This window comes from Aptenodytes patagonicus, chromosome 12, assembly GCF_965638725.1.
Source record: "Aptenodytes patagonicus chromosome 12, bAptPat1.pri.cur, whole genome shotgun sequence".
In the NCBI taxonomy this organism is placed as follows: domain Eukaryota; kingdom Metazoa; phylum Chordata; class Aves; order Sphenisciformes; family Spheniscidae; genus Aptenodytes; species Aptenodytes patagonicus.
Window position 1 is genome coordinate 21,399,731 of NC_134960.1, and position 27,190 is coordinate 21,426,920.

Genomic DNA, 27,190 nt, shown 5'->3' on the forward strand with positions numbered 1-27,190 from the left:
GACCCAGCAGCTCCCTCCACGGCTCGTGCCCCAGCCTCCTTTTTCACCCAGAGACAACCCTGGGCAGATGCACTCTCCCATGACAGGCAGGCTCCAGAAAGGTCTCCCATTAGCACAACATCCTGAATCATTGGCCCCCACCCTTCTTCTGGGGTCTCCACTTTGCACTCAGACTCCGCATGCACCCTTGGTGCTCTCAGAGACCCACCTGGCCGAGCCCACCTCTCCCAAGAGCCTCTCTAATGGGATCATGGCCCAGCACAGAGCTACTGTGACACCATGCCTCACCTTCCAGCCTCTGGCCTGACACTATCTCTCATCCTAAGAGGTTCTCCATCAAGGGTCACCATCACTTCTTTTGTCTGCTCGTTAAACATTTCAAAGACCTTAACTTCACACTTTCCCCAGCTTTGCCTCATGCTTGGGAGGAGCTCCCTGCAAACAGCCATTAAGCTACATCATTATCCTCCTCCAAATCCTTCCATAAAAATCCTTCTTTGTCATGATTACCGAGGAGCGGAAAGGGTAGCACAAGTTCATAGGGCAAGAGCAGGATGATGAGCGCACAGAATGAAACAAACACCAAGAGAGAGAAAAAGACACAAAATCACCCATAAATGTAGGAAGGAGCCCAAGAAAGGAGCTATTTGATGGGGATCTGAAGGCGACCAGGAGAGAGAGGAACAAACACAACATTTAGGCTGGATACCTTTTTTGCTGATGCCTTTACTACAACTGAGTGGCAATCAGGCGTCCCACACAGCTAGCACCAGCGAGGAAGGGGAAGGAATAGAGGCTAACCGAGGGAAGGAACACATAGGGAGCATTTAGATGAGCTAGCTGCTTTTAGGTTGGTTGGACCTGATTAAATTCACCCCAGGTGCTTAGAGACCTGATTAAGTAACTTCAGAGCTGTTAGGGCTTTCTTTTTTTTTTTTTTTTATACTTTTTTAAAAGAATTTGTAGAGAATCAAGGAGCTTCCAGAAGACTGGAAGTGAGCTAAAATAGTGCCTGTCTTTAAAGATGAGAAAAAAGAAGAGCTGGAGAATTATAAAACAGTTAGCTTAATTTCAGTTCCTGGAAAAATACTGAAACAGATAAAAGAACTCTTTGTAAGTACCTACAAGATAACAAGGAAATGAGTAACAGCCACTGTAGGTTTGTCACAAACAAACATGTCAAGCCATTGAACTTCTTCCTTTGAAAAGACATCAGGCCTTGTGTATGGAGGAGGAGCAGTAAATGTTGTATCTTGACTTTAGGAAGTTTTTTGACACTATTTTAGACAATATTCTCATAAGTAATGCAGGAATTACTGTAGGTGCAGCTTAGTACTTCTCTGCTTAGGTAATGTAGTGCAATTCACTGCAGGGTGGATGCAAAGCATTTAGAAAGTTGTATTCAGAAAGTAATTATTGAAGACAGGCCTTTCAGCTGGGACGATGTATCAAATTAAATTCTTCAGGTTATGTCCCGAGTCCATTGCTAGCCTGTATTTTCATTAACCGCTTGGATGACAGATGTGGAATATATCTGTCACATTTGCACACTTGGGAAAAATAATCACCACACAAGCCGCAGTCTGGCTGAAGGATTGGGGGGTTACAACAGATCATGTGTTGACTATCCGTCAGCGGTGTCAATCTCTCACCAAAAAATGCATCTATATTGGCATGCGTAAACAGGCGCTTTGTCTTTAAGTCACACAGGGATCTGTCTGCTCTGCTGGGCTCAAGTAGGACTTCAGAGGCAGAGCTGTGTCCAGTCTGGGCACCACTTTCAAGAACACGTGCACCAGTTAAGCAGAGAGAAACTGAAACAAGCAGCTGTTAGAAATCATGACAAAACATAAAAAGGCTGAGGAAACTGGTTTGGGGAAGAGAAGGCCAAGGGTGGCAAAGGCAGCACTCTTCAAGCTCATAAAAGCCTTCTGCAAAGAGAAAGCTGCTGCTTTTGACCACGGACAGACAAGAAGGAATGGCCTTCACCTGCAGCAGGGAAGACCGAGGTTAGCCACTATGGAAAAAATACAAGGGTAGGTTTAGCCAAGTGCGATAGATTGCCAAAGCAGAAGGTGCAATCTTTGTCATGAAGGCATAGGCAAGCACGTCTCAGGAGGTCTTCATGTACAGCTCTGGAGGAGCTGAGGTCAAGGCAGTCCTGCCCGCAGCAGAATTGTGTGCAGATGACCCTCCAGACGTCACCTCCCAGCCCACTTTGTAGGCTGTGCAGCTGCGTGAAGCCTGCAAAAGCCTTCACTGCACAGACATCACTGCCCACCACGCCAGGCAATGCTGTCCCATAGCTTCCTCCTGCACCACAACTGCCTGTCTGAAACTGCTTTCCTCCACCACCATGGCTCATCCCTAGCTCGAAGATTCTGCTTTCACTCTGTGCTTGGAAAACCCCAGACAAACAACTAGGGCTCCTTGGGGTGCCTGCAGTAATACAAACAGCCTCAGAAACCCAGCCTGTGACAGCTACTATCCCCCCCCCCGAGGGGTCTCCTTCCAAATAGCATCACTTTTACCTAAAAACCACCTCCTTTAAATGTCAGATCCTGCCTGGCAGCCTTTGAAAGGGCTCTTTGCCTCACTGCAGGGCAAAGGCAACCCACACTCGACCCCACTCCCCTCCAACCGACCCTGCGTGGCAGCATGGCACTGACGGGAGCTAGTGCCCACCTCAAACACTGCACAGTCCCCACCATGCTGTGACCAATGCACTACTTCAAAAATAACAGTAGCTTGTGTCTGGCTGAAGCTACTCACCTGGAGAGCCTTGTTCTGGAGTCACGGAAAGACACTGCATCCATTTGTCTGGCACTGACTTACAGAAATTGGGTTTTGTTTGACCTTCCTCTGCTAGGTTAAAGAGCCTTTCAGCACGCGGTGTTTTCTACACAAGAAGTTGCTTGTACAGTGCAGTCAAGGCACCCCTCAATCTTCTTTTCGAGAAGTTAAACAAACTGGGTTCCTTAAGTCTCAACCTGCAAGCCAGCAAGTCAGTCTCGTGGCCCTCATCTTTACTTGCCCCAGTTTTTCCCCATTCCCCGTCAGAGGCGATCCCTGCAGGACTGCTGACGCCATCTCACCAGGCCTTTCTGCAGAGCCTTGCTTCTCCTCCCACCTCTCAGGTTTTTTCATCTGAGGACTGTATTAGCCCTTTGGTGGGAGCACTGCGAGCACTCAGGCTGAACTACTCATGCAGTGTGACCCTTAAATCCATTTTAAAGTCACTGCTTTCCAGGATATAAACCAGCATTCCCTATTTCTCAATGTACAGCTTTGCATTTGGCTGTGTTAAAATGCACTTTGTTTAAATGGGCCCAGTTTACCAAGCGATCTGGATTGCTCTGCATGACTGCTCTATCTTCATCATGATCTCCCACTCCACCAATCTCCGTGTCAGCTGCAAATTTTATCAGCGGTGATTTTATATTTACTTCCAGATCATTGATTACAACGTTGAATGGCAGCAGGCACAGTGCTGCTGCCGAAGAGCTCCTCCAGGAGAACCTCATTCCACGAGGACTCCTAACCAACGACTGTCTTTCTTCGCTAAGCTGTTGATAAACCAGATCTTCATCTATCTAACAATGCTTTACTTATAATGAGTAGTGTTAATTCATAATAATAATAATAACAACATAACGCATTATCAACTCGGCATCTTCATCAAACGCCAAGTTGAGCAGCTGCACGCTGTAATCTCGCACCGACATAAAACCAGCTCTGCTGCTTCAGACCCACAGGTATGCCTAGAGCAGATCCTGTTCCTCATAGTGGCCAGGAGCAGACGCCTGAGGAAAGGTTTGAGAGCTGGACCTGTCATGTAATGACGCTGCCCAGTATCTCTTCCCATCAAACTGTGTTGACTGACGTCAATGCTACTTCCATCATTGAGTTTCCTGCCTTAGCTATTAATCCAGTTGTTCCCTGAGGCTGGCGAGGACACACAGCATCCCCATCACTATTCCAGCTGGCTCACGGCATCACTGCCCTCCCACTCCTCCTGGCCCATCCTGGGCCAGCTTGGTCCCCAGCTCCATTAACACCCCCAGATCACAGAGCTCCTACTCCAGACCTTTGAAGACTCTTTGGCGCAAATTATTTTATTCGATTATTTCAAATATCGCTATTTCAAGGAGATGATATTTTGAATGTCTTTGCTGGTTACCAACGCATTGGCAGGTACTGCATCCTACGTTGTTCTGTCTCAGTCCAAATTACTAGAACTCTTTATTGAATACTTTAGCATTTTTCTACATAATTAACAATTTTGCATTCTCCATTTGGAAATGACAATTACTGGATTCTACCTCTTCCTAGCACATTTTTTAAAGTACTCCTTATTGTGTTTAGCTTGTCAAAATTGATTTTCCCCCAACGTTTTTGGCTTTCCTTGTCAATTTTCTACACTCCATAACTACTCATTTCTACTAATTGCTATGCACTCCCTCCCTTTTCCCTCCCCCACCCCCAGTATTTATTGTTTTTCTATTTCTAACTGCTGTCTCCGCTTTGCCACTGCACTGGAATGGGATTTGGGGCAAAGCTGTCTATTTTCTTAGCTGAGGAACTGTGGCTCTGAAAAAACTCCTTTCAAGGGCTCCCCAGTGCTTGCTCTTATATTCCTGAGGGGGACACCTGCCTGTGCCAGCCCGTACATATGAGGAGGAAACGGAGCCCCCGTCCCCCACTTTCCACAGGGAAATCCTCTCCCGGTAAATCCTGCGGGTTTCTGTTGTGCCGCAGCTCAGCTTTTTTTCCTGAGCAAGGAATCATTTGCAGCTCATACGTTTAATGCCCCCCATCCTCTGTGAACTGCTCTCACACCTTTTTGAGTCCATGCCTGCTTTTGGCCTCAGTGGCATCCTGCAGCAATGAACTCTCCGCCCATGTGCTACACGGAAAAGCACTTCCCTTTGGTTTTACAGCTGCTGCCTGGTAATTTTTCCTTGAACTTCTCCTACCTGTGGGGTTATGAGAAAACATGAGTAATTGCTCCTCGCTCTACCCCTTTCCAATTTCACAGATCCACGCTGCATCCTGCCCCGCTGTGTCCTCTGCAAGCTGCAGCACGCAAGTATGTGCAGCCTGTCCTCCTGCAGATGCTGGGCAGGTCGGGCCAGCTTTGCTGCCCTTCTCTGTGCCTGTTCCAGCTCTGCCACAGCCTTTCCACAACGGGGAAGCCAGGGTCACACCCACGGTTCCAGTTTTGGGGCTTATCTGACAGTAGCAGGGACTTGTTTTGATGAGAAATTTTCTCAGGCTCTCCCCAACAGCCTTCCCCAGCCTGGTCCTGGCTGCACACCCCAAAACCCCCCAACACCAGTCCCTGGCAAGGGGCTCCTCTGTCCTGATGCCCTCTACCATGAGGGTCCCCACCCACAGGTGCTGGAGGGGGACTAAGGGGACCCCCTCCCTCCTCAGCCCCACTCTGCTCCCTCCTGCATCTTCCCTTCATCGCAAACATCTCCAGCTCTCATCGGGACCCATACCAAGCTGATTCTCCTTGTTAAACCCAGGGAAAACAAACTCAGCCAAAACAAGAGCAGTGCTACGAGGAAACAGGGCTGCGGAGTGTCACACCAGCTCCCCCCAAATGCACGGCATCACCGCCTACACAGACGGCATGGGACGGGCGGCAGGAGATGTGGTCCCGTCTGACAGACCAGAAATTGCGCTGTTCACAAAGAAAACCTTAAAATCCACCCTGGGCACCCTTTTTCTGCTGACAGGAATGGTGCAGTGCAACAACCCCCACAGAGGTGAGCCGCCCTGCTCCCACCCCCACCCCCCCACCCCCCCCTCGAGCGCCAATTAACACTGGAGTGGTGGAAATATCAAAATTGTTAACTACCTCGCTGCTGATCCAAAAGCAGGATCCGCAGCTAATGGGCTTATCTGGCAGCCTCCAATTGCTCCTGCACCTCCCCACATGCCAGAAGCCTCAACGGCCTTTCAGCCAGCTGCCAAAGGAGCTTGCTTCCCCAACAGCAGCCACAATGCAGCAACTCACAGGGCTGAAAGTGAAAGGCAATGTCGGACCCAATGCCCAGAATATAAAAATAAGTGACAAGGGAGCCATTGTAGCACATGAGTTAGTCAACTTCAGATTAATTCATGAAACCCTCTCTTTTACAAACCAACCTGGAGCTATGCAACATCCCTGGTTACTGAAAAAAAAAAAGATAAGCCCAGGGACCATGCCCCAAACTACACAGATCCAGCTTTTCATGTATGGAGGCTTTGCTGCTTTGGAGAATTATTTTATTTGCTAGTGGCATGTCTGGAGAGGAGCACAGCTCCAGCGCAATGCAACACAGGCTTTGGAGCAGGAGGCTGAGGAGAATATTATGCCCACGGAAACCAGGGCAAGCCTCGAGGAAAGCTGGACCTGAATTGCCAAGAACTGTCCAGGGCAACACTAGCTCTAGGGAACAGGACACAAGCTCAGCTCGCGGCCATAAACAGTCGACCATTTTACAGCTCGTCCGAGCAGCATGTGCTTCCGATGGTGTTTTGGGGTGAGGACAGAGTCAGAGCAGATAGCTCTTCCCATCCCTTCCAGTTCTGGTCTATCTGACGTTCATGAGGTCTTGTTCGATGGCTGTGCTCTGCCCACAAATCCTTGTGTCCATCCCCATCCGAGTGTCTGAAGTGAAGGTTGTTCCCAACAACCCTTTAGCTCCTTCACTGTTGACAAATGAAGCTACAGAAGGAATCCACAACTGGAGGACAGACGCACAGAAATCCATGTGAATCACACCTCCCAAAACCAGGTATTATCTGAAAAGCAACTCTTCTAGGTGGCTGTTTGCATGGCTTCCATTGCTGACAATTAGCAAGTGCTGACCTTGCAGTCCAAAGAGAGGTGCTACAAGTCCTGCTGAAATAATGATAGCAGAACAGCCATCCTAAAATGGACATCAGATCCCAAGGCACTATTTAATGAATAAATCTGGGTAAAATGTGGGCTGGCTCCACATTGGTGCCCTGAAGCCTCCTGAAATTTGCATGATGCTCAAAGAAGCCGCCAAAGCCCGGTGCCAACCTGCCCGGTCAGATCGAATTTATCTAACTCATAGCAAGATCTAACGCAATTAGAAACCCATTTAGACAGCCCCAGGACATAGATTGCCTAACCTCTCAGCCTATCAGAGCTCTGAGCCCATCAAGGATGTGCAATTTGGCTTTTCTTTGGTTGAAATGAAGACTGGAAAGGAAAATATGGAAATAAATCATCTGAAGGGTGAATCATAAAAACTAAAGGGGTCATAATCTTTATGGAATAATGTCTAAATTGGACTGACCGTGGTGTCCTGAAATGTCTATCACCTTCAAGCTGATAATAGAGCCATTTTGTAGATAGTTGGCATAGAGCAGAAACTGCTCGGTACACAGAAGGGGGTCTCATAATCACGTTAAAACCATCTGAAGATCCCAGGGAGAAAAAGGTTCCAGGACTGGCAGTAACACTTGAATAAAGCCCTCGAGGAATCCAACAGCTGTAGAGTGGGAAAATAATGCTGGGAAAATAATGAGCTAATCTGGCTCCCAGTTGCACCCAGTGGAGCTGACAGATAGTACTGAAAGCTCTGGGGAGAGCAGGGGGTCCCAAGCCATAGACTCAGGACTCTAAAAGAAGAGAGATAACCAGGAACACTTCAACAGAAGACTTTGCATAGAAAAAATGTCAATTTGTTGAAATCAGATCATTTTTCAAGTGAGTTTCTTGTTTCAAAGTTGGGGCAGGGGGGATATCTGCTGACATGCAAAAATGAAAAAATGATGCTCTTGCAAAGGTAACTTTCACTTCAGAATTCAAGCCAAGTATTAATTATGAAGCTAAATTCAAAAAGGTCAGTCAGAATCGTGCCTTTAGAAATTATTAGGAAAAAAATATATATTTATACATCTATATCTGTTGATTGACTTGAGCCAAAATAGAAAAAAAAAAGTCAATTCCTGCTGATTTGCTTTCAAATTGAAAATTTTCGTCTGATGGCAACCCTGTTTTCTAACCACCTCTATTTCCATAGGCAAAGGGCAGAAGCACCAACACGCTCTAGACATCGGCAGAGCCCTTACTTTAGTGGTCTGCAACCAACCCGTACCTAATGATGAATGATGATACTGGGTAAGACAAGCCTGCATTTGGAGAGATCAAACAGGTAAGACAAGTAATATTGTAAGGCTTGTTAAGGCCACTTATCTTGCCTGCGCTGGTCTGGCATTACCACTCTTACCGACACAGGAACCCTGGTATGGATGAGATGAGGACAGCTTTCTTTTACCCTGTCCTCAAATCCTGGGTGAGCTGTCAAGTCCTTGCAGATCGTGGCTCAAGAAAAATTTCCTGAACATTACAGGTTTCTGAGTTCTCTTCTCTGGGCAAGAGACATCCTGATAGTCCTTAATAAACTGTGATCTACTTGAAATCCTTGGAAAAAACAGCCCAAGCTCCTCCAGGCACTCCCAGGGCCTTGAATCACAACACCCCAAAAGGTCTTGCCCAGCCTGAATAATAATGAAGGGCTCTTCAAACATCTGAAACACTGATTTTGCTTTCTACTGGGCTTGAGTGCTTTTGATGAAGAAGCAGAAAGATTAACAGATTAGTGTAAGAGGAACATCAGACATCACATTAGCAAGACATTTAGAGCACGATCTCAGTCCCGAGCTCAGACAAGAAGTTCCCCCCCACAGCAGGGACAGATATCTGTCAGAGTCTCCCTGGCAGCAGCTTTGCAGCTGCTCAAGAGCATCGGGGAGTTTGGAGCATGTGAAAACCAGGGCACGTGGGAGCTAAATAGCTCCAGGCTTTCAGGTTGCTTGGGCCTTTAGAGTTGTCTCAGAGGAGCTGAATCAGGGTGCTCTGCTCCGACAACTTCGCTACGGAGCAGGATCAGTTCCAAGGGAGAGGTGGTGATTTGCTGCCCTCCCAAAATGATGGCTCTAAAGACAGCTTTGATGAAACCTGCCAAGATCAGTGGCTGCCCAACCGTGCCATATTTAGATAGTAGGTCAGGAGGTGGGTATTTTGCAAGTGAAGAGGTGCTCAGAAGGATGTTTACCTCCCAGGGCAGGGGCATCTTTAGGGATCTTTGGGCAGGACCCACAAGGCATGGCTGTGAATGCCAAAATGGATGTAGATGAGATAACGTACGAGCTTTCTCCTGCCGTCCTAGCAGGTCACTGCCACAAACCTACTCTCCCACCCACTCTTTCCTGTGAGCATCTGAAGGACTGAGGCAGTAAACAGCTTACACCACAGGAAGACATGGATGCAAGACAACTAGGAGATGTTTTTCAGGGATCCTGGGGAGTTGTTTTCTTTCTGTTCCTTTGCCCGACCTCTTCTTCCTCTTGTGCTCTCAACCACAGGGTTGAGTCGGGAACCCCACTAGGAAAAGAAAACTATACTGCTGGTGGGATATGGAAAGCAGGTCCTCAAGGGTGCAGACTAAGACCTCCAGAAAAGTCCAGAAAGTCAGAGAGAAGACAAAGTCAACAGGGGACCTACTGGGGGAAGGCTGAGTGGGTCTGAGTCGCAGGTGATCCTGGCTCCCAGAGGTGAAACGAAGACTGAGCTTCATCCAGGTTGGACTGATGGACGCTGCAGCTGGCATCAGAGGTGACAAGAAGAGGGGAACCAAGGTTCCAGAGGTGGCCTGTGCCCCTGCAGCCAGGCTCCTCCTCACCCACGTTCAATCCTTCTCTGCCTCAGCCCAGCAGACTGCGTGCTTCCTGGGGCACTGAAGGAGCAGGAGTGGGAAAAGTCCCTTTTGGAGTAATCTCCATCGTCCATCTTGGTTTCTCCCAAGAGCAGAGCTTGGGTTGTGTAACTGCAGTTTGGATGGACTGGCTTGCAGGGCAGTACATAGGAGCACAGCTCTCCCATGGAGATGGGCTGTGCCTGGAGTTTCATGGGCAGGTACTCTGACACGACAGGTTTGCGTGGGGATGGAGGGTGGAGGTGGGGAAGGAAGGTGCTTTGGGCTTGGCACAGGGCTCAGCTCCAGGGGCAGCGTTCAAAAGAACATGCCGGCAAGAGAGAGATTTGGCAGTGTACTGCAGGGGCTGAATGTCCAAGACCCCACAAACCATGAAGGGGAGCTCCTGCTCTTTGCGACCCACACCAGCACAGCCCCACATGAGTCAGCCCGTGCACAGCTGCACGGCTCTTGCACACTATTCACGCCAGGGTCCCGGGTGGACACCAGCTCCAGGGACACAAACACACAGCATCCACCTCTTTGCTGCTGCCCCACGCCCTCCTGGGACTGCCCTCCCCACCGTGAGCTGACACAGTTCCCAGGGACAGAGCCAGTCTGTGCCCCTTTGCTCCACGCATCCTTTAGCCCTCGCTCTCCCCTGCAACACCCCACCCCATCCTGCCCTACATCATGCACCCTCTCATTACCTCAGCCTCCTCTCCATCCCACCCCAGAAAATCTCCTCTCTGTCCTGACCCGGGAGCACCCCACCCTCCCCCACCTTCAGCTGCGTCCCACCCTCTGCCTTTCACCTTATCCACTGCCTCCCGGCTGCTCTCTGGGTGGAGGGACCACAAAATGCCTGGGGACACACCCCGTTGCAGTATCGGGTTTTGCCCCAGGATTTGGGTGACTGATTAAGCAGGCTGCAGGGCTGGGCCCTGCTCCAGGCTGGCCTGTGCATGCAGGGAACAGCACTGCAGCTGAGAGCCCGGCCGAGCGGGCAGAGCAGTGCTGGGAATATCAATCAGCGCGGCTTGGACCGGGCAGCTACCCACACAGCCAGCGCTTTCATCGCACAGAGGATCCACAGCTCGGCTGTTGGAGCCAGCCGGGGACTCAGCCCTGCACTGCGCAGGGCTCAGCATCCCTCTGTACCAGGGCCAGCAGACAGCCGGTCGGGAGAGACTGATGGGGAGGGAAAAGCGACAGGGAAGGGGGAGGTCACTGCTCGAGCAGAGCAGGGGGAGAGTTCAGGAGAGAGGGATGGTAGGGAGCAGATACAATTGTGAAAGAAAAGGCAGGAGGGTGGGGGGAAAAAAAGGAGAAGCCCCCCAGATTCAAGCTAGGGAAGCCCGTGTTCACCACAGACCAAAATGGTTCCAAGGGTATCAGGCAGGGGAGAGCCTGGAGGTCTGAGAAGCGAGAGGAAGAGGAGGGCAGGGAGGAATGAGCAGCACCTGGCTCAGCAGGGTGGGAAGAGGGAAACCAGCCAGAGCTGCAAGCCCCCCAGGCAGCCCAGCCCAATGTGAGGAGCCCCAGACAGGTAGCACAGGCTGGGTGAGCCTTCAAGGAAGCAAAGGATGAGGTCTCAAGCAACGGTGGGGACAGGGACTGTCAGGCAGGAGAGACCCGATGCTCTCCTCGATGGGATAGGGACAGTAAGCGCCACTGCCTCCTTGCAGACACGCTGCTTACAGAGGAGTCGTCACCTGTCCAAGGCTGCACACTATGTACACCCCGCTGTCACCTCCCAACACATACAGGCTGTGTACACCCCACTGCCACCGCTCCACACCGTACAGCTTGTGCATAACCCTGTGCCACCTCTCCCTGTGGTACCGGCTGTGTACACCCCCGTGCCTCCTCCCGCTGCAGTACAGGCTGCACGCACCCCGCTGCCACCTCCTCCAGGGACAGAGGTTGTACCCCTCCCTGTGCCACCTCCTCCCAGAGGAGACACAGGCTGCACCCCCCCCCCGCATCACCTACCCCTGCCGCACAGCCTGTACCCGTGCCTTCGCCACCCCCTGCCACAGAGACCACGCACACCTCCGTGCCACCCCTCCGTGGGGTACAGGTTGTGAGCACCCCGCTGTCACCTCCCACACACAGAGCGCAGGCTGAGTACACCCCGCTGTCACCTCCCCCTGCAGCACAGCCTGTGCACGCCCACGCTGTCTCTGGCTGTACAGGCCAAGCTGTACCATGGGGTTGCTCATCTCCATGGCTAAAGCTCTTCTTTTTGAGGTCCCAAATGCCCCATGGTGCTCTGCCAGGCATAGGCACCTCTCCCTGCCATAAACCGAAGTCACCCAGCACAGACCTGCCAGGAGCCACTGCACATTCCTGCCTTGCTCGTGGGGCTCTCAGCATCCTCACCAACTCCCCAGAAGCCAGCACGGTGTACGACCCACTCCTCACCCCCTTTTGTGCTCCCCTAGCTCCCACAAGCACCCCATTGATGCTCACAAGCTACTGTGCATTCATAGCTGTTTTGCAGAGCCCAGCCACTCTTCCCAGCACAGCTAGGGCTCAGCCCCTGCACTGCAGCCCCCGCGATCTCACCGACACGCTCCCTCATTCAGTCACTGCACGCCAGAGCCAAATCTGAACTAAGTGCATTTGATCCCGGGAGCAGGAGCTGATTTGCAGTGCCTGGAAACTGCTCCCAGCACAGTGTCTTTCTGAAACTGGGGAAAAACAGGGCAGGTCCCCCATGAACCCTCAGCTCCATCTGCAGCTCATTGCTGGATCCATTTATCAGTTCATCCCGCGTGAACGACCTTGAGAAAATCCACTGACCCAGGACAGTAGGAGACTTTCCCAGACATCTGCCAACACCTAAACCTGCGATTTATGGAAACTCTAAGCTAAATTCTAAAATAAGACAATTTCATTTCTGTCCATTACAGTTACAATATTCCTCTTATCCCCACACACACAGAGAGTAACTAATACTGCACCGTGCTCCTGAGCCTGCAGGCAGGTGCAGGCACCTCTGCTGAGCTCGCAGTAGCACGCTGAAGTTAACACCACTCCAGCCAGCTTCTCAGATGGTGGGAGGCTGTAAGGACCCGGGGCAGTCTTGGGTTTGTACAGCCAGGAAAGGATGTAGCATAGTCCCCTCTGGTATAAAAAAGTCCCAAAGGATGGAGCCTGGGAGACGGGCAGAAAGAAGAAAGAGACGCTCCCCACGCCAGCGTCTGAGAGGTTGCTCAGGTTCATCAAAGAGCTGCCAAGGACAAGGAAGGAATGGAAACTTCTCTCAGAAAGTTCCCAAAGGGAAGCAGATAGCAACGCTGAGCCAAGCCCCCAGACTGCCCGCCCAGCCCTGCAGGGACTAGTTATTTAGGTGGTTGCCGGTGTCTCCTTTCCTCCTCTGCAGCCATCGCATCTCCCCGCAGGTCCCAGCCCTGCCTGCCTAGGAGGCCCAGACACTTCCTGGACGGTTCAAGATAAAACCTTATGCTGTTAGCAAAACAAACTAGGAGGCTGTGAGAGCCAAGGCTGGCACAGGGCTGAAACCACCGAAGCCAGAACCACTGGTTTCCCCGGATGATCTAATCTCTCCCAGTGCCAGAGCTCCTCTTCTCCAGCAGCCTGGTGTGGCCGATTGGAGCCCCTGGGGAAGAGGTGAAGCTTGTGTGACAGGCTTGAAAGAAAAACCATGAGAAAGAGGAAGGGGTGGCCAGGGAGGGGGTCCCTGAGATGCGATGCTTTGCTGGAGGGAGGGGGGTGTAGGATGGCCCCATCCAGGGCCTGGGGAAGGGGTGCTGCACTGCTCCTGCCATTCAGGATCTATCCTCTCTCCAGCCCGCTGGAGACAAGAGCCTGAGCAAGCCCCACAGCAGCAGCATCACCCCCAACCTGCCAGCCAGGAGGGGCAGAGCCATCTTTATGGGGAGCGTGGCCGCCTGGCTCCATCGCCCTCCCGCAGCCCCGCCGCTGCCAGCAAGCCTGCCTGGGAGGACCTCTTCTTTGCTGCAAGGGTGCCCATCGCATCCTGAGGTGGGGGGAGCACCTTGCTTCGGGTGCTTCCCCCCGGTGCTGCTGATGCACTGAGGCTCCATCTGCAACCGCATGTGTCCTCATTCCAGCACTGCGGCGGGTGAGAGGCAGGGATCTTCCAGCCCTCACCGGCAGGATTTGAGGCATGCTAGCCAGGCACCGCGCAGCAGGGATCTGCTCCTCCATGTGCTGGCTTTGGGACATGGGTGGGTCTCAAAAGGACATGGGGATGAACCAGGAGAAGCTATGCAGGAGGATGTTGGGGTGGAAGAAAGCTGGGCTGGCTGGTCCGTGGCTCAGACTGCCTCCACGTCCACACATGTACATGTGTGTGTGTAAGTCCATGCATGTGTTGTGAACCATGTCCTGGAGGACGCTGTGTCCTTAGAGGGCTGGGGAGGGGGGTCAGTACCATGAGGCCTCTGGACTGGCCATGCTGGGGCACGGTGAAGGGCTTGTGGAGATGGCTGGCCCACGTGAGCATCACTTCTGGGCGCTGCAGGGCTGGCCGAGGACGTGGAAAATATGCCTGGGAAATTGCTGGGAGCAAGAGCATCTTCAGGGGCAGCAGGGAAAATAAGGCACAACCGGTCAAAAATAGAAAACTTTATTGAAGTCAAATCCAACAGGGCAGCTGAGCTCAGCCCCACGGCAGGAGCCCAGCCTGCCGCTCACCGGGATACAAAGAAGGGAGCAGGGGTCTCCATAGGGCACAGAGGGTACAGCACACGGTGGGAGAGTGGGTGGTCCTCACCCACGGGGCCCCAGGAAGAAGGCAAAGCCACAGGCACTCGTCCCCCCTCTCCCTCCCTAGCTAGTTAAGGATAGACCCGACAGGCGCCAAAGCAGAAACGTGGTGCAAGCTAACTGGACAGACAGCCCAAGGAAAGAGGGTCCTGCAAGCTCTGGGCTCATCCCATGACCTCCTGGGACAGCTCCAAGCTCCAGTGCACACCAGCGAGCAGCCCTTCCCAGTCCGCAGCCAAGACCTACCTCCACCCTGCCCCGCACGCAGCAGAAACCCCTGGCTAGACCAAGAGCAGTGACCTGACCGCAGCACGCAGCAGAGACCCCAGTGCCCTGCTCCTCCAGCCCCGAGCACAAGACCCAGACCCAGCCCCGGCACATGGCCAGACCCGTGTCGCCTGGAGGAAGTGCCCTGGCCACCAGGATCCACCCTCCTCCTCCACAGCGGCTGAAGCACAGCTCCCGCAGAGCCGTAGCTCCAGGCCCGATGCTCGCACTAAGGGAAGCCCGGTTTTCACCATGCCGGCTATGGCAGAGGGCCCAAGCCTGGGGGAAGCCAGAGCCTGAGCCTGGGAAAAAGGCAGAGCTTTGCTCCTCCACCCAGCCCCACCTGCCTGGGCAGCCACAGCGGGTGCAAAACTCCCTTTCGGACAGCTTTGTGCAGGGATGGTGAAAGATTCAGCCACACCAGCAGAGCCAGGCTGGCAACAGCAAGGTTAGCGCCTTCCTCACTGCTTCCTGGACACGGGCAGGACTGGAAACTGGCTGCCCACAGCTGTGGCAGGAGCAGGACCGGTCTCTCCTCCCCACGAGTCAGCCCAAGCGGAGGGATGGATGGGAGGGTGGGCATTGCCCTTCTCAGTGCTCTTAGAGCTGGTCCCCAAAGGGGACCTGGGTGAGTGGGATTCCCTCCCTGGAGCTCCACATGTAGAAGCACACACATGCAGTGCCCTTTGCATCACCACCACCCAGGCAGCGCAGCCAGGAGCCAGCCCCGGGCGCTCTGACAAGGGCTCCAACAGTTTTTGGCCTCCCCCCTCCCACCATCCCCATCCCCTCCCTGCCCCATGACCAGGCTCCGTGGCTCGGCTCCAGGGTAGTCCTCTGCCAGCTCCCCAGGCCACGCATGCAGGGCTGGGGGCCAGTCCACGCTCACTCCCACACCTCTGTCCAGATGGCTCCCCGGTGCAGGGGGGGGGCCGCTGCCGGCCTCAGGATGAGCTCTCCTACCTGCTTGTTGGTGTATTTCTGGGGATTGGTGCGGTAGCTGTAGTCCGAGTACTGCTCGGAGCCTGTCGAGTTGTTGTCCCCGGTGCCAACAAAGGTGTTGGTGGCCGGCAGGTCCTGTACCACTTGGTGCTTCTTGGAGGCAGAGGGCGACTGAGGCTGCAGCTGGATGGAGGGCAGCGGCGAGTTGGAGCGGTAGTGGCGACCCAGGTCTGGGCTGCCCGGCGGGTAGTTGAGGGGCAGGTGGATTCGGGGGCTGTCGCTGACGGAGTCGTTCATGAGGTTGAACTTGAGCGATTTCTGCAGCCCTGTCTCCTCCTCATCCTCTGTGGGCTTGGGCGGCTTCGGGGACTTGCTCTTCTTCACCTTGCTCTTGCTTTTACCACTCTTGTTGGCCTGTTTAGGTGCATACAGGTCCTTGGTCTCCTTCTTGCCTGCCTGGTAGCCACTCTTGGCCTCCCGCTGCCGGCAGTAGCGCACCAGGACGACCAGCACGATGACCAGGGTGACGGCCACAATGCCGGCGATGACTCCAAAGAGGATGTTGCTTCGCTGCTTGCTGCGCTCATATTCAGGGTCTCCAGCGATGTCTATGTCAAGCGGTGTGTCCAGGCTGTGCCCCACCAGCGTGTCCAGCAGCGTGCGGTTGGCCAGCGTCTCGTTGACGTAGAAATGCACCAGCGCCGTGCCATGCCGCGAGGGCTTGCCCTTGTCATTGACGCGCACTACCAAGCGGTGCAGGCCATGGTGCTTGCGCAGGATCTCCTTCTCCAGGGTGATGTCTCCACTGTGCGGGGAGATCTGGAAAAGCTCGAAGGGGTTGCCTCCTGTGATGCTGTAAGTCAGCTCCGCATTGACGCCAGAGTCAATGTCCTCCGCCTTGACCTTGCTCACCTGCTGGCCAGGGTTGGTGTGGGGCAGGATGTGTTTGTAGGTGGCATTAGAGGGTGAAGTGATGAAGGGGGCATTATCATTCTCATCCAAGACGTTGATGGTCACCCCCACGTAGGCAGACCTGGGAGGATCCCCACCATCCACTGCCTTGAGTCGGAAAGTGTATGTGCTCTGCTGCTCCCGGTCAAAAGAGATGCTAGAGAGGATGGTGCCAGTGCCATTTTGGATGACAAAATCCCCATTGTCTTGCTCCACCGACAGCTGGATGCGGGCGTTTTCTCCTTTGTCAGCATCGATCACCGTCACCATGCCCACAGGGCTGAGGGGTGGCATGTTCTCCATCACTGAGAAGTTGTAGCCGCTCAGCATGAACTTGGGGTCATTGTCATTCCTGTCCATGACATTGATGGCCACAGACGCTGTGCCCTTGAGGCTGGGGCTGCCCTTGTCTGCCGCTACCACCAAGAACTCATAGCGCTCCCGCTGCTCTCGATCCAGCACCGCCTTCACCCGGATCTCCCCGGAGTCAGGGTCAATGGTGAAGGAGCCCTTGGAGGAGGGGTCCGTCACCAGGGAGTAAACCAGCTTGGCGTTGGAGCCGCTGTCAGCATCACTGGCGCTCACCTCCATCACCAGGTCGTCAGGCTCATTGTTCTCGGGGAAGGCCACCTCGGTGAAGCTCTGGCTGAAGACAGGCGCATTGTCATTTACGTCCACCACCTGCACCTTCAAAGAGTTGGTGCTGGAGAGGGGCGGGTTTCCGGAGTCCACCGCCACAATCTCAATCGTGTATTCCTTCACCGACTCATAGTCCAGCGGCGTGGTGGTCTGCAGGAAGTATTTCTTCTTGCTGTCACTCCCTGTTTCACTAGCCTGCCGTAACTGGAATGGAACATCACCAGCCACCACGCAGGTCACCACGGCGTTTTCACCCTCATCTCGGTCGGACACCTGCACCAAAGCCACTGCTGTCTCTACTGGCACGTCCTCCGAGATGTTCGCCATGCCGTCCTGGTGGGTCACAAGCCCAATGCCTCGTATCTCTATGGAGGGCTCGTTGTCATTCATGTCCTTGATGGTGACCACCACCTGGGTGCGGGCGCTCTTGGGGTTGGCCCCCTTGTCCTTGGCCATGACGGAGAACTTGAGGATGCTGACATCCTCACGGTCGATGGGCCCCTGCACGGTGATGAGTCCCGTGGTGCGGTCCAGGCGCAGCAGCCGGCGCACCATGTCCGAGGCTTGGTGGAAGGAGTAGTCAATTTCCGCGTTGGCACCCTGGTCCGAGTCGTTGGCTTTCACCTGTGGGATGGAAGGAGAAACAGTGAGCAGGAAGGCAAGGCGGCGTGAGCCCCTCCGCAAACCACCATGCTGCCCGCCGCGGCCTCCTTTGGGGACAGCTGGTGGGGAAAAACCAGGATTTCCTCTTCTGGGGCCAAGGACTACGGGGCAAAGAGTCTGGGACCGTCAGAGCGGCTGGGAGCCTCCCTCGGCACAGAGGCTTTTCCTTGCTCTTCCAGCAAAACCGGCTGGGCCAGTCGGCCACACTCCCCTCCCGGCCAGCTCCGGCATGCAGGGAATCCTCCGGGAATCCTCGCTGCCACAACCCAGGCAGCAGTGTGGAGTGTTGGCTCTGGCTGCACCCACTCCGCAAAACCCTCCCCAAATAGGGGCTCGAGGAAAGGATGAGGAGGCAGGTGAGGATGTGCAGAGCCGCAGCAACTCCACCCCGGCATTCAGGGATGCAGCCAAGCGGGGACCAGGGCTGCCTAAGCTCTGCACAGCACCAGCCATCCCTGCCCACCCGTCAGGAGCTCTGCATTCACATAAACCTGCCTCTACACCTATTATTTGCTTTCTAAAGAAGATGAGGTTTGTCTAACATTTGCCTCCCTAATCGGCTCTCCGAGCAGCCTCTTCTCTGCACCATTTGCTGCTCTGCCGTTATCTTGCTCAGCAGATTTGGATGGAGAACGAAAGTTGTTAAATGTAAATTCCACCTTTTACCTCCACTCACAAAAAAGGCGGAAGTCATTTTCCCCCTGAAAGATAAAAGCTGAGCAATGGCAGCAGCAGCGTCTCAGCCCATTCTCCTCCCGGCCGTGCAGCTCCCTTATCTGCTTCCAACTTCCATTCTCTTAACAGTGAAAAATGAATTCTTAAAAAATTCACATCAGAATTAGCAAGCAGATGAGAGCTGGCTGCGCTTCGTTTATTAAGATGGCAGCTGCAGATAAACAGATGTCGGCTACTATCATCCCAATGCCCCCCTCCAAGCCAAATCCACCGAGATCCACTGGCTCCCCAGGCCAGTTTGCACCGCTGCCTGAGACAGGGCAGAGCGCCTGGCCCCTGCAGACAGCAAGGCACCCCCGGAGTCATGGGCAGCCCCCCCAGACAGGCAGCAGGGATGCTGCCTGCCCCCCGTCTCCTGTGCGAGCCTGAGTTTCCATGGAGCAGCCAAGGGAATGCAACTTATGAAAGGGTCTATGTCTTGTCTGCGGGCAGCATTGAGACCAGCCTGGCATGAAGCCAGACTCCCCGTGGACCTCGGGTCCCAGCCCTCCCTGTAACCTGGAGCCTTGCTCCTGCATACCCGCCAGCCCTGCTGCTGCCCCTGTCGCGTCCCGCAGCCCCCGCTCCAGCTGCACCTTCCCACACATCCTTTCCAACCTCGTTTTAGCAGATGTGACATCCCAGGAACCTGCCTGCCTGCTGGCCCCGGGTGACACTCTGGGCTCCTACAGCTTGCAACCCTTCTAGGCTCCCTCCTCCCTTGAGGAACCGTGGCAGCAAGTGGCTGTATAAATGCTCCCTGGGTTGTCCCTGCTGCAGCCAGGCAGGAGGGGAGCTGGGGAGGAGAAGAAAGCCCCCACACTCACCTGGAGGACTGAGTGCCCCACGGGGCTGTTCTCAGAGAGCTCCGCCTCATACAGGGCCTTCTCGAACTTGGGCGCGTTGTCATTCATGTCCAGAATGGTGATGCGAAGCAGGGCGCTGCTCGCCCGCGGCGGGTTGCCTCCGTCCTGCACCTTGATGGTCAGATCATAGGAGTCCCACTGCTCCCGGTCCAGGTTCCCCATGACAATCAGCTGTGGCTGCTTCTCATCCTGATCCTCTGCCACCTGCAGCCCAAAGAGTTCCTGTGCCTCCGGACCAGCCGTCAGCTCATAAGAGGCAACGCCGTTGGCGCCCGAGTCCCGGTCCATGGCCAGGGGGATGGGGAAGAGCGCCCCGATATTGGTGTTTTCGGGGATGGAGAGGGTGAGAACGGGCGAGGCAAAGTTGGGGGTGTTGTCATTGATATCGAGCACCTCTATCTGCCCCTCAAGCAGGCGTGGGCTGCTGTTCAAGATCAGGTCAGTGATGGACACTTCAAACTCCAGGAAGCAGGGCTTTCCGGGCAGGAGGTGCTGGCACTCACGCAAGCTCTCCCGGTCAATGGAGGTCTCTGTGGTGTAGATGTCCCCAGTCTTGCCGTCCACACGTAGGTACGGGGCCCCCACTTCCAGCTTGTAGAGGTGCCCCACGTCCGGGAAGCCGTAGTCAGAGGCAAGGCTCCCTATGAGGGTGTTGGGGGGTTGTTCCTCCTGCACTTTGTAGACCACACGTGTCCCACAGACCAGGGTAGGGAGCTGGAAGAGGAGCCACAGGCCCAGGCAGGATGCCAGTGGTTTCATCCTGCGCTGCAGGGGAGCTGGAAGGAGACACAGACACCAGAGGTTAGGCAGTCCCAGGCCCCCGGGACTGCTCTGCCCCAGCCCACTTCTGTGGTGTATCCTTTTGGGTACAACCCCTGTGCCATGGAGGACTGCACATGGTCCCAAAGCAGTGCCCCAAAGGGAAAGGGCTTCAGGGGCTTGCTGGGCAGAGCTGGCCCCAGCCGTGGTCTCCTGGCAGCCTCCACAAGCAAGTGCCCAGGAGAACCAGTCCTGGCTTGCAAAGCTCCTGCAATGCCCTGCTCATGTGAGCAACCCAGTCATTGAAACCTCAGTCCTGGTTTCCTGTCACTTGCAGGAAGCCACTCCTGCTACTGTCCACCCTCTTCGTCACCACGCAAACTGTAATTAGACCCAACGAGGCACACTAACAGGGTGGACTGCACGCAGCCTGCTGCCAGCAACCCTATGGGAGCCGGCCAGGCTCAGAGACAGCTCCTCACCACAGAAACACAGGAGCATTGTGTGCCACGCACTGCAGGGGCACTGCCTGCCACGCACGGCGGGGACACAGAGGCACTGCACGCGTCTGCCAGCCCTGCAGAAACAGGAGCACTAAAAGGAGGGCAGAGGCTCTGCCTGCTCTGCAGGGACACGGGTCAATGCAGGGATGCAGGGCTGCCACCCATCCAGCACTGCAGGGACATGGGGCACTACAGGGATGCAGGGCTGCCACCCATCCAGCACTGCAGGGACATGGGGCACTGCCAGGATACAGAGCTACCTCCCATCCATCACTGCAGGGATTCAGGGCACTGCCTGCACTGCAGGAATACCACCCATCCATCACTGCAGGGACACAAGGCACTGCCACGTCAGGGACAGAGCAGCACTGCCCTCCCTGCACTGCCGACACAGCAGCACTGCCAGCCTCGCACTGCGAGATGCGAAGGCACCACCCATCTGGCACTGCAGGGATGCAGGAGCCCCATGCATCACCCGTCCTGCACTGCATGCGGGGCACTGCCATCCATCTGCACCCCTCGCAGAAAGAGGGGCACTGCCCACGCCTGGTATTAGAGGGACACAGACTCCCTGCCCACCCTGCACTGCAGAGCAGACATACCCCACAGGGCAGACCACGGAGCAGCAGCACTGCACAGCCCCAGCACACTGCAATGGTAGGCACAGCATCTCCCCTCTGCTGCACAGTCACTAGGCAACCCCACACCCTGCGCCAGCAAATACTGTTCCCTTCGCTCACTGCAGACACACTGTTCCTTCCCATTCCCTCCCACTCCAGACTGGGACACTGCACGCACGTACTGGGTGCCCACCCTGCCCCGCAGGGACAGCCCCGCACTGCCCACCCAGTGCCAATGTCCACCCCACCCGCTGCAGAGACAGTGACAGAAGTACTGCCCGCCTGCATTGCAGAGACACACACTGCACACGCTGCACCGCAGGCACCCAGCCACTGGAAACCTCCTCCCAGTATGCACACACTGCAGAGGCAGTGCCAGGCGCACTGCCAGCCCCATAGAGACTGTCCCCTTCTGCGCCGAGCCACTTGCCCTGTCACCAAGTTTCTGCCTAGTGCTGTGCCCGGCCACCAGCTTTCCCGTCCCCTGCTTTCCGTTCTGGGAACACACCTTCCTCCAGGGTCCAGGCGCACCCACGCAGCTTCTGCTGAGCCGTAAGCATGAAGGGGTGCAGACCAGCTCACCGGCACCCAGAAAGCCCAGTGGTTGGATGCCCTAAAATCAACAGCCACAAGCATCTGCCATGGCCCCACAGCAGCAACCCTCTCTCGTCACTCCCATCGCTCGCTCTCTCCACACTCTGCACCCAGCCTGTGGGATGGGTGAGCGCTCTTCTACCATCTCCCCACCGTGGTGCCACATAGCAAGTGCCTAATTCCTGGTTACCCCAGCATCGTACAGATCCTCAACAAGTGGAGCATCCTGCACTGTCCACCCTGGTACTTTCTGCAAGCCAGCAGCTCCCAGTCCCTCCACACTTCTGCTTGCCCATGGACAAGTGCCTCATCGGTGGCACAGAAGAGAGGAGTTCTCCCTCCTCAGGTGAAAATACACCTCTGTTTCTGGAGACGAAACTATGGTCCTAAAGCCTAGCTTGACTCTCCACCCTCATCCTGCAAGCATCCTTCATGCAAAGAAGAGGTATTTCCACCTTGCTGAGGGCATGCATAACTGTCCAGACCGGCGCTGTGTGCAGATACCTCTGAGATGTATATTCCCAGGAGGAAGGGAAGAGGCAAGCAAGCCTTCTTCCATTCCTGCACAGGGCTGAGGACGGAGGACGTAAGAAGCTGAGCAGAAACACAACGCATGTCTGCATCAGTACAGGCAAAACCCAACAATGCAGGTATGTGCACACACACGTGTCTGCACTGAGTGTGCACGTATCCGTGTGTGCACTATGAGCATTTCGGTGTATGTGCACCTGCCCAGAGCATGACTGTGTGTCTGTAGGAAAAAGTGTACATGTGCACACGTGTGTGCAGGCATGCCATACGTGTGCACGCATTGCGAGGAGCGCATCTGTGCCTGCACCGGGAGAGCCTGTGCATCAGACACGGGTTTGCATTCCTGCACCGAGCGCACGTGTGTGTGCACCGAGCAACGCATGTGCCTGCACGGGGGGGAGCATGTGCGCATGCGCCTGTTGCCACCGGGTGTGCATTTGTGTGATGTCACCCCATGCAGGGGTACTTGCAATGTGTGCATGTGCACGCCCCGGCTGGGTCACACACATGTCTGCCCGCAGCATGTGTGTGTACTCGCACCGGACCCCCCACCACATCCACCTGCCTTCACGGGGTGTCTGAACCTGCACTGAGCTTCATCACTGCGTTGCCCTGCGCTCCCTTTGGAAATGGCTGTGCGGCAAGGATGGGGAGAAGGGGGAGACGGGCAGCCCCGGCTGCTGGGAAGGTGCTCCTGGAGGATGTCCCAGCTGGGAGGGGCACCCATGTCCGCCACCAGACTGTTTGCACAAGCCTGTTTGCACTAGGCTGGGCTGCAACTGCTGATGACGTAGCGCTGTCCTGACTAAGCCTTGATGTGAGGTGGAAGATCGCAGGTAAAGGTGAAAGTCCCAAAACGGGGCAATGCCTCACATGGCCCTGACTGAGCCGCGAGGGAGGGCCCCAGGAGCTGGAAACGCCAGGAGCCCTGTGCCAGCCTGGAGGAGGAAGGGAGCTACCCAAGGCTGCCCAGCACCCATGCTTTCTGCTCCAAAAAAAGGGCTGGAGCTTGAACCCAAGCCCTGTTCCCACGGGTGAAGGAAAGCTCCAAAGCAGGGAGGCTGGAGGAAGAGGGGGGCTGGGAACCTGAGTGGGACCATCACCCAGCAAGGGACTGCCGGCAGGCGTGAGGGGCCCCGGGTTCACCGGGGTAAGGAATCCTGCTTGGCGCCTAGGGGTGCGAATGACACAGCACAGACGTGAGAGCCCAGAGCTGGGCGTGAGGAGGAGGCGGAAGCCTCCACCACCGGGGAAAAGCACGTCTGTGCAGGAGACACAGGCTTCCCAGGGACCAGTCCAAGGCATCGGGCTATTTTCCCATGGGATCTAAGGACCATCCCACACTTTCTTCTCCAGTGCCAGGCACCTTTTTCCGACCTGCTGGCAGAGCACAGAGCACTTAAAAATAAAAACCCCTCCCAAAACAACTATTCCTCCACACACACAATTCTCCCTACGGGAAGAGTGTGAGAGAGACTGAACCACATGAGAGAGGCGTTAGTCACGCTGCTTAATGCATGACTGGGAAGCTCTCAGAGGACAGTGGCATGCAAAATCCTACAGAATTCAGCCATCCCCCCTAAAAAAAACAAGCCCTAATGAGAGAGAGGTTATAAAGCGCTGAGAATTTAAGCAACTGCTTGAACAAGCCTGTGCTCCCTGTGATTCCCACAGCCCCTTGGCCCCGTTCCACAGAAGGCAGCACCGCTCCGGGAACGGGCACCAAAGTCCACCCTCTTATTGCTCCCAACGGCTGATTGCGTGGCTCGGAGCCATGCTTACAAGTCTATCTAAACCCTGCACTGAGCACACAAGTACTAATCCCCCCCCAGCTCCCGCAAGCTCTGCTCTGACGCTCGGAGCTGGAGCAACATCCGAGCAAGCAGCAAATGCTAATCACAGCTCCACCGGCTCCGCTCCACACGAAGGGCTGAGATCAAGGACCATATTGTCCAAAAAACGGCCAGTGATGTTCAGTCCTGCATCGACGGCACGGGTGGGCTGAATCCTGGGCATTTTGTGGCACGTCCCACAGTTTCCTTCGGCTCTGGCTGCCACTGCGGCTGTTCGGCATTTATACAGGCTGGGCCCAAGCACCCCGAGCTGGAGCACCCCACGATGAGGAACCTCACTCGCTTGTGAACAGCTTTACCCCAAAATCATCTCTTAGGAGCTGCACAGTGATGAAAAGAGGGAGAAGCCCAGGGCCCTCCCTCCTCCAGCCTCCTTCTCCACATCCTTTCCAACTCTGGCAGCCAGCGAGGCAGAGACCTGTCAGAGCCTCCCCAGGGCGGCAGCCCCCATCCTCCCACCCCGGGGGTCCCCCACAGCCTCTCCGGGATCCTGCGGGCTCCTGTCCCTCCCTGCCACCATCCCGCTTGCCATCCCAGCCTGGAGGGGAGTCCTGGGGGAAGGCAAAAATGTCGCGGGCCTGAAACACCCCGGCAGGGCCCGCAGGGAGCAGGCAGCAGCGAGAGCGGCTTTTCTCCAGGACCGCAGCCCGGAGGGGCTGGGGGGGGGCCTTAGGGAGGGGGGATAGGGGACCCCCTACCTCGCAGGGTGCCGGGGAGAGCTGCGGCTCCCGGCCCCCGCCCGCCCCCGCCGGCTGGGAGGGAGGATGGAGGCCGGGCTCCATCGCTGCGGCCGAGGCTCCCCGGCCCCCGGCGGGGCTGCCCGGGCTGAGGCTCCCGCAGCCGGCAGCGCCCCGGCAGCGCCGGCACCGGGCACGGAGCGCCCCGCTCCGCCGCTCCCCGGCGAGCCCCGGGGGATGAACGGGGCGCCTCCCGCCAGCCCCGCACACACACACACATACACGCACACGCGCGGACACCCGCGGAAAACGCACGAGAGCCGCTCTCCCGGCACCGGCTTCGCACTCAGCCTCGCGTACAGGCAGGGAAACAGGAATTTTGTAAGGCGCAGGCACGCACGCCCCGCTGACACACTCACTCGCACGCACGCCCCTCTGTAACACGCACCAACACACACCCCGCGCCCCGCACACACACGCAGCCCGCTCCTCGACGCGCACGCCGCTCCTGTAACCCACGCCCCAGTGGCACACGGGCGCACACGCAGAGACACCCCGCCAGGGACACAGGCGTGCACACCTGCCAGACCCCTTCACCCCCGCTCCTCTTGCACACGCACACACGCACACACACACAAACCCGCACACGCACAGCCCCGCTCCCAGCACCCAGCGCTCGCCCCGGCTCCCAGCCGCCTCCTAGCTCACCCGCAACTTCTCTCGCTCCCACGCACCCCGAGCCGCGCTCACACCCCGGGCGCACACACCCAGGGGTGGATGGGGGTGACACACACACCCAGAGCCACCCCCGACGGAAGAAAAAAAAAACACGCGCTCACCCCGACACAGCCGCACGGCCGCCCCGCGCCACCCACCCTGCCCGGGCCGGGGCCGGCCCCGCTCCGCGCCGCACAACAAGTGGCAGAGCCGGGCGGGACTGGTAACCGGGAGTCGCCCGCCGCCGCTGCCCGCGGAGCCCCGCGCCCCGGTGCCGTCGTCCGCGCACCCCGGCGCGGAGGGGAGCGGGATGCTCGCCAGCGCCGCTCCCGCCGCCGCCGCCCGGCCCCGCGCTCCCGCACAGCGGCGGGCTCCCGGCCGGGGCATCCCGCACCGCTCCGCACCGCTCCGCAGCTCCCCGCGGGCGGGGGCTCCCGGCCCTGCCGCAGCTCTTACTTGGATGCGGACGGCGCTGCGCTCCGTGCCGGCCCCTTGCGCGCTGATCCAGCGGCGTCTGCATCGCCTCCTCCCCGCCGGGACCGGGCTCCCCCCACCCCCCCGGCTCCTCTCGATCGTTATCCACGGATGAAAACCAAATTAAAAAAAAAAAAAAAAAAAAAAGAAAAAAGGGGAGGGGAAAAAAAAAATCTCCCGCGGGAACCGCCCCCCTCCCCCGGGCCGGGGCTGCGGCTCCTCCGGCGGAGCGGCGGCGGCAGGGCTGGCGGCAGCCCCGGTGGGCAGCTCCGTCCGTGCCCGCCTCCGTCCCTCGGTGTGTGTGAGGATGTGCAAGGGAAGAGCAGCGCAGGCACGGCCCCTTCCCCCCCCTTCCCCGCTGCCTCCGCCTCTCGCCGCCACCACGGGGAGGTGGAGCTCCGGCTCCTTATCAGATCCCGAGCCCAGCCGGGCCGGGACGAGCGGGCATCGGCTGCCGGGCACAGCCGCCCGCCCGTCGCACCGCGCACCGCCCGGCTCCGGTGGAGCAGGGGGTGGAGAAGGGGGTGTCCCCGCAGCCCCCCGGGACCCCCTTACCCCGAGGAGCCCTTCAGCTCACGTGTGGGACGGGTCTGCCCTTTTGCTCCCCTCCCGGTGCTCTTATTTATTTATTCATTCATTTATTTTTACACCCGGTGCTTCACACCCCCGCAGCCCCTGCATCGGGAAAGGGGGCCCGGCCGGCAGTGCACCCCGCTGTGCTAAGGGGAGGGCCCCTCCGTGGGAGCGAGCCCACCGGGGGGCTGTGCCCGCCCCTCCTCGGATCACCCCAACCAAAGAGGGCTCCTGGCAGGCTGCAAGCAATGGCCTCTGCAGCCCTGCCCAGGTGAGGTAGTGGGGCCTGGAAAAGCAACTGTCCCCTCCTGTCACACCTCGGTGAATCACACTTTTATTGCAGGGTGTCGGGACTCGGGAGCGG

The 27,190-nt window shown here is 56.4% G+C and overlaps 1 protein-coding gene across 2 annotated transcripts in view; it reads right to left on the minus strand.

The window, feature by feature from the left end:
* The window catches only part of PCDH1 (protocadherin 1), a 54,589-nt gene extending 28,075 nt beyond the window's left edge, over positions 1-26,514 (minus strand). For both annotated transcript variants that reach the window (XM_076349873.1, XM_076349874.1), the window contains exons 1-3: positions 26,236-26,514; positions 19,487-20,301; positions 15,714-17,906 (exon numbers count right to left, since the gene is read on the minus strand). In XM_076349873.1, coding sequence (XP_076205988.1) covers positions 15,714-17,906; positions 19,487-20,301; positions 26,236-26,299 — 3,072 coding nt within the window. In that variant the 5' untranslated portion in view covers positions 26,300-26,514. The remainder of the gene's footprint in view (positions 1-15,713; positions 17,907-19,486; positions 20,302-26,235) is intronic.
* Positions 26,515-27,190: the final 676 nt, after the last annotated feature.